The sequence below is a fragment of the Schistocerca nitens genome, chromosome 6, assembly GCF_023898315.1.
Source record: "Schistocerca nitens isolate TAMUIC-IGC-003100 chromosome 6, iqSchNite1.1, whole genome shotgun sequence".
Classification (NCBI taxonomy): Eukaryota; Metazoa; Arthropoda; class Insecta; order Orthoptera; family Acrididae; genus Schistocerca; species Schistocerca nitens.
Genome location: NC_064619.1, coordinates 77137328 through 77153704, shown reverse-complemented (window position 1 = coordinate 77153704; position 16377 = coordinate 77137328). Strand labels below are relative to the sequence as shown.

Genomic DNA, 16377 nt, shown 5'->3' with positions numbered 1-16377 from the left:
TCAATTCTGGTCAGCGTCTACTCAAGAGCGACTCCGTAAAATTGATTACAATGCAGAAATGTACAATCCGAAGTCAGGTTCCTTAAGAAAGTACTTTGAAAAATATTTTAACATGACCCGGTACTGGAATGAGCCAGTAACCACCAGATACTTATTGCGAGTGCTGAAAGCTAGATTACCCATACATATTAGAGAAAATTTATTTAATGTTACAGACACCGATCTGAAATAATTTCTGTCTGTAATTGATTCTCTGGATCTAGTACAAGAAGACGCCAGAAAAAATTCTGACGTGATCAGCAATAATAATAGTCCTAATAGAAAAAATTCATGGAATGGAAATAATGGAAATAGGGGCGAAGGTAGTCCAAAGAAAAATAAAAGTAAAGCTTATAGTAACGGAAAATACAATAATAATAATACTAGTAGGGATACCTACAATCAAAATTTTGGTTATCCTAATAATAATAACAGTAATTATCAAAAGGCCGAAGAACGCCAACAACCGAATGGTAATCAGAGGCCGTACCACAATGAAAACCCAACCACTAACAATAGAAACCGAAAGAGACGAAATGACAACAGGTAAGACAGTCCATATAAAGACAAGCCTAAAAATATGCGGGGTGACAGTGAATATTGGCGACAGCCAGGGCCAAGTCATTGGCAGCCGCACCAAAATTCTATCAATTCAGGTCAGCCAATAAATTATGTACAGGCTATACCTATACCAGGCAATCAATATCCACCGTGGTGGGATCCAAGCAGGCATCCTCCGATTGAAAACTCACAAAATGTTAGAATAGTGGAGGTACCTTCGGAAGCAAAACAAAACACTCAGAAACTGACAAACTAATTTCGGTCCCTGTAGGCCTTCGCCAGGTGACCGAGGTCAACAATGAAGGCAATAGGTCGACGGAACAAAAAATAAACATGATACGGTATCAGGATGGCAACAAGATCGAATATGAGCTATATCAGGAACCTGCCGCCTCTGATACGCCACAAAGGGAAAATATCCAAGCAAGTGTCACCGGAGCTGTAAATGGTGTAACAACTACCATTCTGCTTGACACAGGTGCGAATGTATCAGTTATGAACACGCAGCTTTTCATGAAGGTATCGGAGATAAGAAGATTGCCGATTTTGCCGGTTGCAAATTGTAAGGTTATAGGGGCTTTGAGAAAAAAGACACAGAGTATAAAATACCAGACACAGATGGAAGTTTCCTTGGGAAATGATCGCTTATTATGCACGTTCCTACTGATGGATAACTTGTCAGTACCGGTGCTTCTGGGTCTTGACTTCCTTCGGGAAAGAGAAGCTGTAATTGATCTCGCCCGTGGGACATGTGACTTAAGTACCAACAGCGACCCATAACATTAATGCTGAATCGGGAGTCCGGTGCGAACCTTCCGCTGAGGAGAGAAATGAGTCTTTCTGTCAGCAAACAGAAGTTGTTAGTGATGGATCATAAGCACCCACAGATGTGTCACAAAAATCGAAATAACGATGCACCCAGCAACGTGAGTGACATCGTCACAACAATAGAAGAGAAAGTACAGGAGGCAACTTGCATTAATGCTTCAGAGGCTAGACAATTAACAGAATTATTATCCGGATACCTCGAAGTATTCACTGAACGCCCTGGAATCATAAAAGATTACCAGCAACATTCCGGTTAGATAAACCGAACATGGACATCTCTCCCAAAAACATGGTAAATAACAATCCCAATTTAAAAAAAAACAAGAAAAATAAAAAATTGAAATATATAGATATATGTATCTGTAATAAAAATGGAAATGTATTGTTATCTGGACAGCTCAGTAATGATCTCATGGTCAAGATAATGTAGCAGATTCTGAAAGTTTTATATCGTCTCATGTTCATGTGACAGTGTAAAATTTTAAGTTTTGTTATTCAGTCATGGTAATATGAACTTATGTGCAAGTGTACCAGACCTCATTACTTGAAAAGTGTCATTGGTATACAGATTGTCTGTTAAGTACTGTGGAAAACTACTGACAGCAATCGGAACAGTGAAACGTGTTTCGCAGGAACTAGTGGACGCGTGAAGAACTGTGATTTACATTGTGAATAATGATGAACAGTGATAAAAGCTGTGATCACGTAACCTTATCAACGCTCTTGGAGTGTCAAAGTTAGCAGCAACGCTACGAACATGGAGTACTGTTGACTGTATTAATAATTAACTTGAACTGATGACCTTTAGTAGTTTGATATGAAGCGTCTCCGCGTGCGAAATTTAATGTGACCGACTGTACAGTCAGCCGCGCGGCAAAACAATAATGCAACGTTGGCTACGCAGCGCGTCGCGAAAATATTTACATTCCGCTTAAGTGAACGAAGCACACAACGGACACTTGTATGATTAACGGTGCAGTGTTCAAAATGTGCATATTGTGATAAACTTACATGTGAATCACTAAATTGTGTTGAACAGTGTCAAAATACAGAACATACTCCAAAAACAGTCTAATTCCATCCGTGTGAATGCGAGTGATATGGACACTAATAAACTTTTCCACAGGATGAGAATAGTAATTATCTTGTCACTGATGCTTATATTTTGACATTTAATGTACCCGTCTTAAACTGAGGGACGTGGGAAAGAAGAAATAAGACCTGGTGCAGCGTGACTTCTAGCCAGCAGCAGATCCAAACCACGATGCAGGCGACGGCAACCGACGCCCCACCGACTCGGCCGGGGACGGTCCAGCAGCAGCCACTACCTGTCTGCGGTCCAACAGCTCGACACGGGGGCGGTCTTACGACGTCAGCAGCAAATTCTTATGACATTAGATAAATGAGTGAAATACCACCATGAAAAAACATTCATTATCTCAGATGCTTACAATAGTCATAAATTTGCATTTTCCAGCATATTTTATTACAGTCATGTCAAGCCTGGCTGTTAAAAGTAGGTGTCTGTATTTTCTTGAAGCCCCTTGGACGGTTTTATTCCCGGTTTTCCGAGTCCAGTGAACCCAGATGGGGGGGGGGGGGGGGATAAGTTAATTCGGCAAGAATCCGCAGCAATTTCCGAGATAATACAGTCACTGAAGTCATTTAAAGTACTCGATTAAACTATAATTTTATCATGTCTAAAACAACATTGAAACGAAACATTTGCATCTTGAGAGTAGCAAATCTACGTGGATTACGTGGACTGATAAAAAAAATATACAACAGATAAACTAATTTTTTTTCTCAGCCCAAGGGGCATTGTAACGTCCACGAGATAAACTTTTGGCTACAGTGCGACGAGAGGAAATTTATGCCTCTAACAGTTATAAACATTATCTATTCGACATATGAAAAAATAGCGAATTAATTTTTTATATAATATTCTATGATGTAATTGGACATATCGATGTGTATCATACAAAGACAATGATAATTGTAAATTCCTTTTATGATCTGTGTTTGTCTTCCTTTGTTTTTACCTTTTGTTGGTTGGCTTTTGTAAGTTGCGGACGCATATCAAACTGAGGTCTGTTAAGAAATTGTAGTTATTTGTTAATCATTACTTGAAAATGGAGTTCATTATTATTATAAATGTGAGTGAATAATTATTTGTAACTTTAATTCCTCTCTCAGTAAGCATTATCTGTGTTAATTATTTCTTTCCGCTGCAACGAGCGCAGCCATTGATGATAGCGATTTGTATCGCGTTTTTGTCTGTGATTTCCTTAGAAACAAATCAAATGTTTGCTTGATGAAGTCTAAATAGTGCACAATACGAAAGCAGCGTTTCTGTAAAGTTTAATAAGCAGTTGAAATACTTATTTGGTTTAACAATAGAAAGTCTCTATCAGTTGTCTGCCGCCATCTTAACAATTATCTCAGCGGCAAATTCAAATTTAAATTACGCAACTCTGCAGAATAAATGCCGAAGGTAATACAAATGTGTAAAAAGTAAATGTGCACCGGTGGTCCCGATCTCATTTTAAGGAAAATGATTCGAATCAGATTGGTTCTTTAAAAACAGTGCTCATAGCACGATCCTTATAAGAAACTTTTCTAGCTGATGTATGGAGCCGAAATTAATTACGCACGAGTTGCGAAGAATACTGTTTCAGGTAACATACGTCAGTGTTGCGCGCGGCTGATTTTCGGTGGTTTTAATGATCATTTTGCTGAAGATAACTGCTTCCAACTTAATCAATAGTTGTATTGAATCTGTTGTATGAACTGTGATTTAGTGACACTTGCGCAACTTGCAGACAACACTTTAACACGACTTTAATTTGAAGTTCTTTAGCAACTTGACCAATTCTTTAGCCGGGAGAAAATTTATTTAGTAATTACTCAATGTAATAAAATAAGATTATCATTTTCATTTAGAAATTAGTTAAATTCCAAACCACTGAATAAAACAGCGAACGCCACACTGGCGCCCAACGTGGGGCCACTTATGCACATTTATTCATTGCAATAATTGTAATTGTGGTCTGTTACAGGTACGGGGTACCAAATCAAACTATTAATCATTGTTTAATTACTTGTTTCATGAGCATTGACATCTTCCTACCGAACTGCTGTACGAATTTGTATCTGCGTCGGTGCGACAGTAACTTCATACAAACAGTGCAGTCCACCACTCTCAATCAATACAGGTAGGAACAAATGTCAATGGTGAGTAATTACTTAGCAGCACACAAACAACATTCGCTGCGTGTGCAATTTCAAATAAAATCAGTACCTGCAGCCATAAGTAGTAATAATTGAATAATCAGTACCTGCAGCCATAAGTAGTAATAATTGAATATTCTGGCTGCAATAATAATATTTTTAAGTGTTATTTGTGTATATGTGTTGTTTATAAGATAATTTTGTGTCAATTGGTGCTTGTCAGTGATTTATTTATTTGTTGTGCTATATTGGTTTTAGAATGGTTAGACAAAAGAAAAATTAACCGAATGAGCATACTGATGCAGAGATGACATCAGAGTCTCAAGTAGAACAATCTACCCGTATTTCTGTCGAATTATTAGAAAATTTAATTCTGAGTGATAATTTAGTAACTGATGTCCCGAGTGATAGTAAAACTGAGGAGTTGCCAAAACAAACTGACACTCCTGCATTCAACCAGTTAGGAATTAATGACAATATTTGTTCTGGGCAAGGGGCAGAAATTAGCAATGGTAAAGCTATGTCGATACAGGATATGCTAACAGCATATTTTGAAAAGTTTACTATTAAAGAGCAGGAGCGTGAAAGACAACGTCAGCAGGAAAAGGAAAAACGTAGACAGGAAAAGCTTATAGAAAAACAGCAACAGGAGCTCAGCGACCAAGAAAAGGAAAAGAAATTTATGGAAAATACAAACAATATTTTTCTAGAAAGAGATAAAGAAATTGTATGTAGGATAAATCAAGTGTTGGTCGATTGTGATAATGCTATTACTACCCATTTTAAGCAGGAGATCGATGCAGTAAAAACCACTACTGAACCGTTAACAAACATTCCAGTTCAGTTCAATAGTCTTCAAACTGAAGTAGATAGACTACAGAACCAATTCAAAGCCTTGGCTACCGCTGTGGAAACAATGCAGGAGGACATTCCCTCGGAAATCCGAAAGCAAGTCCGAACAGAAGTAGCCAGGGTGCTGAGCTCTGAAAATCAACACTTCGAAAATCTGGCAGTATGCAGTAATGACAACACTGGAACTGACAGTCAAAAGATCGCAGATAATCTAACGGCGAATTTTAATGCACCACAAGGAAGACCAAATTTTGGTAATCAGCCTACCTTACAAGAGCAATATGTGACACCAAGGAACAATAATAGTGGAATAGAATGTACTTGTAATAAAGTAACCACACCACCTGCGAATGATAGCAATTCCATGCACCTTAACTAATATGAAGCACGAAGAAAGCCTAATTAAGCATAGACAGTTTCAAATATTTAACGAAGAAAGCAAGAAAAACATACATCCAGTAGTTTTCATTCGAAACTTCAAAAGTGTTCTTCCAAAATCATGGTCGGAAGAACAGAAAATACAGTTTGTGGTTTCACATATTTCTGGTGATGCGTCGCTCTGGGCATTAAATGCAGCAGAAACTTGCAAGACTTTCCACGACTTTGAGAAGGCGTTCCTTGATCAATTCTGGTCAGCGTCTACTCAAGAGCGACTCCGTAAAATTGATTACAATGCAGAAATGTACAATCCGAAGTCAGGTTCCTTAAGAAAGTACTTTGAAAAATATTTTAACATGACCCGGTACTGGAATGAGCCAGTAACCACCAGATACTTATTGCGAGTGCTGAAAGCTAGATTACCCATACATATTAGAGAAAATTTATTTAATGTTACAGACACCGATCTGAAATAATTTCTGTCTGTAATTGATTCTCTGGATCTAGTACAAGAAGACGCCAGAAAAAATTCTGACGTGATCAGCAATAATAATAGTCCTAATAGAAAAAATTCATGGAATGGAAATAATGGAAATAGGGGCGAAGGTAGTCCAAAGAAAAATAAAAGTAAAGCTTATAGTAACGGAAAATACAATAATAATAATACTAGTAGGGATACCTACAATCAAAATTTTGGTTATCCTAATAATAATAACAGTAATTATCAAAAGGCCGAAGAACGCCAACAACCGAATGGTAATCAGAGGCCGTACCACAATGAAAACCCAACCACTAACAATAGAAACCGAAAGAGACGAAATGACAACAGGTAAGACAGTCCATATAAAGACAAGCCTAAAAATATGCGGGGTGACAGTGAATATTGGCGACAGCCAGGGCCAAGTCATTGGCAGCCGCACCAAAATTCTATCAATTCAGGTCAGCCAATAAATTATGTACAGGCTATACCTATACCAGGCAATCAATATCCACCGTGGTGGGATCCAAGCAGGCATCCTCCGATTGAAAACTCACAAAATGTTAGAATAGTGGAGGTACCTTCGGAAGCAAAACAAAACACTCAGAAACTGACAAACTAATTTCGGTCCCTGTAGGCCTTCGCCAGGTGACCGAGGTCAACAATGAAGGCAATAGGTCGACGGAACAAAAAATAAACATGATACGGTATCAGGATGGCAACAAGATCGAATATGAGCTATATCAGGAACCTGCCGCCTCTGATAAGCCACAAAGGGAAAATATCCAAGCAAGTGTCACCGGAGCTGTAAATGGTGTAACAACTACCATTCTGCTTGACACAGGTGCGAATGTATCAGTTATGAACACGCAGCCTTTCATGAAGGTATCGGAGATAAGAAGATTGCCGATTTTGCCGGTTGCAAATTGTAAGGTTATAGGGGCTTTGAGAAAAAAGACACAGAGTATAAAATACCAGACACAGATGGAAGTTTCCTTGGGAAATGATCGCTTATTATGCACGTTCCTACTGATGGATAACTTGTCAGTACCGGTGCTTCTGGGTCTTGACTTCCTTCGGGAAAGAGAAGCTGTAATTGATCTCGCCCGTGGGACATGTGACTTAAGTACCAACAGCGACCCATAACATTAATGCTGAATCGGGAGTCCGGTGCGAACCTTCCGCTGAGGAGAGAAATGAGTCTTTCTGTCAGCAAACAGAAGTTGTTAGTGATGGATCATAAGCACCCACAGATGTGTCACAAAAATCGAAATAACGATGCACCCAGCAACGTGAGTGACATCGTCACAACAATAGAAGAGAAAGTACAGGAGGCAACTTGCATTAATGCTTCAGAGGCTAGACAATTAACAGAATTATTATCCGGATACCTCGAAGTATTCACTGAACGCCCTGGAATCATAAAAGATTACCAGCAACATTCCGGTTAGATAAACCGAACATGGACATCTCTCCCAAAAACATGGTAAATAACAATCCCAATTTAAAAAAAAAACAAGAAAAATAAAAAATTGAAATATATAGATATATGTATCTGTAATAAAAATGGAAATGTATTGTTATCTGGACAGCTCAGTAATGATCTCATGGTGAAGATAATGTAGCAGATTCTGAAAGTTTTATATCGTCTCATGTTCATGTGACAGTGTAAAATTTTAAGTTTTGTTATTCAGTCATGGTAATATGAACTTATGTGCAAGTGTACCAGACCTCATTACTTGAAAAGTGTCATTGGTATACAGATTGTCTGTTAAGTACTGTGGAAAACTACTGACAGCAATCGGAACAGTGAAACGTGTTTCGCAGGAACTAGTGGACGCGTGAAGAACTGTGATTTACATTGTGAATAATGATGAAGCATATCAAACTGAGGTCTGTTAAGAAATTGTAATTATTTGTTAATTATTACTTGAAAATAGAGTTCATTATTATTATAAATTTGAGTGAATAATTATTTGTAACTTTAATTCCTCTCTGCGTTAATTATTTCTTTCCGCTGCAACGAGCGCAGCCATTGATGATAGCGATTTGTATCGCGTTTTTGTTTTCCTTAGAAACAAATCAAATGTTTGCTTGATGAAGTCTAAATAGTGCACAATACGAAAGTAGAGTTTCTGTAAAGTTTAATAAATAGTTAAAATACTTATTTGGTTTAACAATAGAAAGTCTCTATCAATTGTCTGCCGCCATCTTAACAATTATCTCAGTGGCAAATTCAAATTTAAATTACGCAACTCTGCAGAATAAATGCCGAAGGTAATACAAATGTGTAAAAAGTGAACGTGCACCGGTGGTCCCGAACTCATTTTAAGGAAAATGAATCGAATCAGATTGGCTCTTTAAAAACAGTGCTCATAGCATAGCAAGAACTGAAGGTCGGCAGACACATGCAACTTTATGCTTCCCCACTCCTGAATCACCAAAACAATCTTGTTACACAATACTGGACGTATCGTCATAAGGCGAGAGGAGGGGACACGTAAAGCACCGATGAACATCGCCGAACATGATTGTTTCGGTGGCCAGGGTACTACGATGCGGGTGGTGTAATCTCGCAAGGGCGTAATGACCTCCAAATCTTTGAACACGGTGCTGTCACCGGCCGGTGTTACTGTGACACCGTGCTCCTACGCAGTGTGCGTCATTTATGTCGGTAACAGTGTGTCACCGCATCGAACACAGCAGGTGGTCGTTGGTGCACAGGGACGTGCAGCATTATGTCTCCCCGACGCATACCACAGAGGCTCGATTGGATTTAAGTCAGAAGAATGGGCAGACCAATCCATTCGCTGAATATCGTCCTCCACCTCCTACGTTCGCTGCGGTCGCGCTTTGTTATCCACAGTAATGAAGTCAGGGCTGAATACGCCACTGCAAATACGCATATGGGGAAGGAGTACAGTATCGCAATAGCGTTCACTGACGATGGTACCGTCTTCAAAGAACTGGATGATGGAATGAGAGGATAGTCCGCTAATGGACTGCCCTGTCCCTTCCTTGGACTTAAATACCATCATTCACGTATGGGATGCATTCTGGAGACGTACTGAAGCACATCCACATTCACCAGCAACCACCCACTAGTTGTTGCCCACGCTCCTGGGTGAATGGAACGCCCTACCAAAACAACTCCTTACCAGTCTTGTGGCCAGTGTAGGAACACGTTGCAGACTATGCGCTGCCGCCCGTAATGCTCACACAGCCTATTACGAACCATGTTCCACTTTATAAAATGTCCAGCGGACCATCATAAATAGCGGCGACTTTAGCGTAATTATTGTCTTTGCAAAAATTGTCATTTCTGTTCGTGTCACTGCGTATTTTTTTTCAGCTATACTGCAGCAATTGTGGTTACGTGTGGTCCAAGTCACACAAAGCTATGTTACTTGGCAGTGAAACATCATCCGAAAGTGTACACAAGTGTAAATTGAAGGTCGCACCGTTATTATCATTATCGCGTCAAGTGGCTCAAATGGTTCAAATGGCTCTGAGCACTATGGGACTTGACATCTGAGGTCATCAGACCCCTAGAACATACAACTACTTAAACCTAACTAACCTAAGAACATGACACACATCCATGCCCGAGGCAGGATTCGAACCTGCAACCGTAGCGGTAGCGCGGTTCCAGACTGAAGCGCCCAGAACCGCTCGCCGCAGCCACCTGCATCGCGTCAATTACTGTTGTTAACATGTACCAGGTATTGGTATTGAAACGAAAATATGGATTTCTTACATCGATACTTTACCAAACCTTGTTTCTTTCTGTGAAATATCATTATAAGTGTGTCGATTATTTAGATTCTTTTTTTTTTAACTACAGGAAAATATCACGGTACACGCTCCAGCTGTTTCAGTTAATGTTGATAGGTTTTCTAACAACAAGCATGTGTCGTCCAACAACAAACGTTCTCTCACTTTCGTGAACGTCTACATGCTGACTGTCATACACTGCTATGGCCTTAAGATGGTTCAAACAATGAGATTTATTAAAGAAAAACGTAATGATTTCTAATTACAGTTGACATCCTATTGATATTTTATTACTGTAGTTCATTTTATAATTCACTTTGCATATTGTATTGTATTCTAACCGGGGACCTAGAAACGACGGAGAGGCTCCGTCCCAGCCGCAGCCGCAGTGGTCCACAACCCAAAGACGACTACCGCAGTCCACTTTACCCCTCCGCTGCCCCACACCGAACCCAGTGTTATTGTGCGATTCGGCCCCCGCTGGACCCCCCAGGGAACGTCTCACACCAGAGTAAGTGTAGCCCTTATGTTTGCGTGGTAGAGTAATGTTGGTATACGCGTACGTGGAGAACTTGTTTGCGCAACAATTTCCGACATAAGGGGAACCAGCCCGCATTCGCCGAGGTAGATGGGAAACCACCTAAAAACCATCCACAGACTGGCCGGTTCACCGGACCTCGACACAAATCCGCCGGGCGGATTCGTGCCGGGGACCATGCGCTCCTTCCCGCTCGGAAAACCGTGCTTTAGACCGCACGGTCAACCGGGCGGGCCACATTACATATACTTTATATTCCTTTCACTTGATTTTATTTATATTTCAGGACATTTTAGTGATAATTTTCAAGATATTTTAGCTAATTGAACTCTGTGCCCTACAGTTAGCAGGTCCTTTTTCACATACGTAAACTAAATGAATTATCAAAGCCCTACGTATCCACTATCCCTCACCTGCGGGCATCCCTTTGCTGGTCGATTGTACCCATTTCTTGTTAACTCCCTACGCGCAGTCATTGTGCTAGCTGAACTGATGGCAGTCCTTCGTTGCTAACAAGTAATTCCTTCCGTTGATTTCGTACTATTGTTTACAACCGCCCTCCGCAACTTTCGATAGTCTGTGGTCGCAAGTACATGAGTTCCGGCAAGTCCGGGTTTAGCTGTGGCCGTTCTTTCGCGTTCCCACTTCATTATCACATCACCAACAAGCGACGAGGGCAGATATAGAAGGGATGAACTGTCTCCGATGTGTCTCTTGCTAGTGACTAGGCAAGTTCAAAGACCCTGTCTCTTGACTGCTTGTCTACTTTTCTTGTGGTGAGTCAAATGGCTCTGAGCACTATGGGACTTAACTTCTAAGGTCATCAGTCCCCTAGAACTTAGAACTACTTAAACCTAAGTAGCCTAAGGACATCACACACTCCATACTCGATGCAGGATTCGAACCTGCGACGGTTGCGGTCGCGCGGTCCCAGACTGTAGCGCCTAGAACCGCTCGGCCACCCCGGCCGGCTGTGGTGAGTCCGAATCTCGTAACATCAAGTGGAAAATTCCACATCATATAGGTGCGTCTGGGTACTTTTTATCCAGCTGTGTATTATTTTCTCACAAATAATTTCATCAAAATGGCAAGATGGATAAGAACAGAAAATAGAACTCATACTGAATCATACCGCCAATCCTTTTTCCCGCTATTGTAACAGTGGAGGGGAAAGTGATAGTGACCAAAAACATACCCTCGACTAAAAATGATGTGACTCACAGAGTATATTCGCAGCGGTGACACTGGCATTTTTTCAGATGGTCAGCAATCACAAGAGAAAAGAACAGAACACAAAAATTACTTGAGGAAAGAGACTACAGTTGAAATGGTCAACGAAGATAGGTAGTGAGGCAACCTTTTTTTTTAAAAAAAAATGAGTACTTTATTGGAAATGGGTGATGAAGGCTAGCCAGATTAATACATACATAGCTCGAAATATTCGCTACATGTAGGAAATTCGTGAGTCATTGACCCGGGCTCTTTTTGCAGTGACTGTATGGAAGCGTGTTTAATTGAAAGCAAACGACATTGGTGGCCTGTTGTTGTATTCATGTGTATTTATTGTCGTTAAGATCGATAAACTGTAAATATCCGGTTAGTCATTCACCACAGAAGAGCCAAAAAATTTTACAGTAAAATTAATGACGGTTCACCACATGCAAAATTTGCAGTTACCAAATATTCCTGTACGGTATATCTTTTATTTGGAAAAGCTATAGAGGTCAGTGTTGTTGACATACGTAATATGAGATGTAGGCACTCACACTTTTACAGGTACCATGAAACTGAAACCACGACTGGTGGGAATGAAACTTGTCCATTTCTACGCCACTACGTCCATAAACATATCCTAAAAGATGTGTTCTCCAACGGGCGTGTTGGTCACAATAGGAAGTGCACAATCAATAATTTTTTTTAACACTTGTATCAACTGCGAGATTTAAGAAGATCAAACATTACTTCCCTATATACAGGCTAGTTATCTCCCGAATGATAGAGATGGGACTATAAAGTATTTGGGATGTGTATACTTCAAGAGAAAACCATAATGATCAAAATGGCACCGAGTACATTCTCAGAGGAAACTGTTGCCGTTCTTTTTATATTAGCGTTTAGAATTTGGTGGCCTATCTATTTTATGAAGTATCGCCTCTCTGAATGGAGCATAGAAACATTTCGAAGGAACATAAAATTTCTTTTTCCCCTTCTAAATGTATGAGTTTGCAGTATCATGCACATTATCCTGGGCGAGTGAAAAAAGATCACTTCATTTGTGGTACTGTCACGGAGACATTTCAGCTCCATTACAGCTTCGCTAAGGATCCTGTTCTTCCCAATAAGCTAGAATATCCTGAAAAACGTGTGCCTGTCAATGTCAAGAAAATACGAGATATACTGGAAGTGAAAAGATATATTCCAGCTGACTGCATGGAATCTTATTAGCAACAGGAAGAACGGGAGAAGAAACAATGATGACTATGTTCATTGTGTTTTGCTTGAGCATTGTTATAAGAAGTGCACCTACAGCCCAAAATGTTAGTAAAACAGTGTCTCATTTCAGTTTGCAGTTCCAAATATTTACTTATTTTGTTATAAAAACTCGTTTCTCCAAGTCTAGTTTCAGTTAAACGAATAGTTCTTACTGCACAAAGATCATGAGTAAGCAAATTTTGAACTTACTTCTATGCTAAACTACAAATTACAAAACAAAAATACACATGCTACACAGTGCTTCAAGACTCAATAACCATATTAATTGTTGTATATTTACTTCCTACTCATAAATTAATAAAGTTCAAATTTTCTAATGTATGGAATGTGCAATGCAAAAATTGTTTGTGGCCTCTTAAATGCCTGAGTATCCTTCATCAGGACAGAGATTACTCATCAAGTTTAGAAAATATTTCAACATTAACTTTATCTTTGCAGTCGCCGTAATTTGAAAGAGACTATTGTGTTGCAACGTTGCGGCTTTATTCTGCTCCCTGGCACTGATGTTGATAGACTCCGTCGTTCTCTGAAAGTTTCTATATTCATACAGCTTCGCTACAGACAGACGTTACTTCGGGATAGGTGCTGTAGTACACTGTGGTGATCCGGCCGTGGCGGCCGAGCGGTTCTAGATGCTACAGTCTGTAACCGCGCGACCGCTACGGTCGCAGGTTCGAATCCTGCCTCGGACATGGATGTGTGTGACGTACTTATGTTAGTTAGGTTTAAGTAGTTCTAAGTCTAGGGGACTGATGACCTCATATGTTAAGTCCCATAGTGCTCAGAGCGATTTGAACCATTTAAACCACTCTGATGACTCTTAAATGCTGGCGTCAAATTGAGGGAAAATTATCGATAAATTTAAACCAGTTCTGAGGAAAGGAGACATATTTCGATGGATCTGGACAGTGTGCTGGCTCGAACCGGCACTCATTCATAAAGCGAGACGACTGACTGTCTATGCACTTAAGTGTGAACACTTCCACATTCCAGTAAAGTTCGCTGCAAATGCATAATAGCTCACCTTTTTACAAACTTTCATTTCTTTAATCTTCTTGTGACTTCCAATAACATTTAATCACATTTAAGCTAACTTTTGTATGACTTAGCATTTAAATAAATTTAAATCCGTAAACATTATATCACAATGGCGGCTCTTCAACAACTGGAAAATTTCCGCATTCTCCTCCACGTTTATTCTCGCCATCACCTGAAGTTACAGTCTCGCTTCTCGCTTACATCCTTCCTCAGAATACATTATATCGCAAAGAGCTTCTTTCTCGCAGTTGATAATGTTTCTCTGACAGTTGCGCTAATAGCGCGATCTTTGTTCATGCGCTCAGCGCTTAACATGTTTATCTACAGTTCTCACACGGAATATTTAATAAAACTGACACAATAATATTACACGACAGTTTCATTTCTCATTGTATACATAGAGACGTGTTATTATAGCATTGCCAGCTAAATGGGAATAAATGCGTATATGATTTATGCTGTAGGAAGTTTTTCACCTTCTGCTGTAAAATTTTACATTTGTGACTCAAGACCTTCTTGAAATGACCTGTTCGATATGTCGAAAGTTCTGAGTTTTTGAATTGCATAGATTCACTATGATGTACATTAGTGAGGTTTATATTTGTTGTAGGCTGTGGATATTGAAAAAAGCAAACTTATATTTTGCGCTGGAGCGTTGGAAGTGTTACACGGAACAATTTGCGGGCGCCGATCGAAGCGCGGGAGCTCTCGTGGCGTCCCGCTGACCCGACGGCCGCCCCCGGCGCGGCGCGGACGTGGACTCGCCCGGTTCGACGACAGAGCCGCCTGGCGGCCGCCGCGTGCATTCCGTGGTCTCAGTCTGGCAGTGGACGCCGCGGTAGACGGACGTCAGCGACCGCGCGAGAGACGCGTTGCGCGCACAGCGCCTGTGCTAGTTCAGCTTCCCCGGACGCCCCTAGGATCCCACTGCGCCAGCGATGAGTCGGCAGCCGGCTGCGGCGCGCTTTGCGTGACTAGGGGAGAAGACACATTCCGCGCTCGCATCCTCTCCGGTTCGATGCCTTTAGACGCCGACGCCCCCTACTGTCGCCACCCTCACGACGCCGAATGCCGACGCTCAGAGCTGGATTGCGCTCTCTAGGAGACGCCAGTTCGTTCCCTTTCTGTTGAGAACAACCGATTCGTTGAGACCGCCAACAGTGACAGAAACTACACCAGTGTACGCTAGCGTGTTTTTAAAAATTTCTGTTTACTTTTGTTCAGCGTTTTGATCAGTATTCGCATCATGGTAATGAAGATCGGAGATATGGAACGTGTGCCATCGCGTTTACTGTTTCTGTGTGTGCTTTTTGTGGGATATACACGTTCAGCTGTTCAGCAAGCAGATGTGCAGAACTCACTTTTTGAAGCGGCATTCCAAGGTAAGACAGCAACTACTCGAACTAGAATACATGTGCCATCAGCCTGAGATAATTATATTAGGACCACATGGAACATCAGTTAATTTTGTCTCAGTAGATCATATAGTATAGTCTTGTGAGTAATTGTGATGCATGCTCATGACACACCTCGCAGTTTAATTTGTGTCATTTAAGTGGTGCACAAATTCGACCTGATCGTATTTGTTTATACAGGAAGCATCATTAAATATACTTCGTAGATAATGATGCTGTCACTTAGTAATTAAATACTATTTAATTACAGTTTCATGGTAGTTAATTAGTTAATTTATCATTGACACGTTTTAGACAAATTCTCTGCCTTGTTCATAATGGAGAGTTAAACTGTGGAATTATTCAACCATTCCACATCACCTAATGCACTAGAATATACTGTGTATTTTTGCTCCTCATTTACAACAGTTATGTTTAAAATATTTAGAATATTAATAATTTGTGTAATTGATGTTTCAGCAGAATACAATCTCGTTAATTTGCACAAAATGCTGTACATGAAGCTGCCACAACAATTAATAATTGTTCAGATAACTTTTTTATTATAACACGAAGTTGAGGTTTGGTCCGTGACTCTAATCCGGGCACATACCTGGTCTGTGGGTCTCCGAGCCCTGTTCCGACACACTTTTCGACTTGTCATATATATTCAGAGTAGCTCATGACCCGCCATGAATAAAAATGCTTCGTCTCACTCGACAATGGTTCGTGTTTCATCAGAGCACGCATTTGTGTCGCGCACCTGAGAAGCC

The 16377-nt window shown here is 40.4% G+C and overlaps 1 protein-coding gene across 1 annotated transcript in view; it reads left to right on the top strand.

Annotated features, from left to right (window-relative positions):
• Window positions 1–15044: 15044 nt before the first annotated feature.
• Window positions 15045–16377, top strand: part of LOC126263233 (pikachurin-like) — a 1086760-nt gene continuing 1085427 nt past the window's right edge. The window contains exon 1 of the mRNA XM_049960316.1: window positions 15045–15592. Within this exon, the coding sequence (XP_049816273.1) occupies window positions 15457–15592 (136 nt within the window). The 5' untranslated portion in view covers window positions 15045–15456. The remainder of the gene's footprint in view (window positions 15593–16377) is intronic.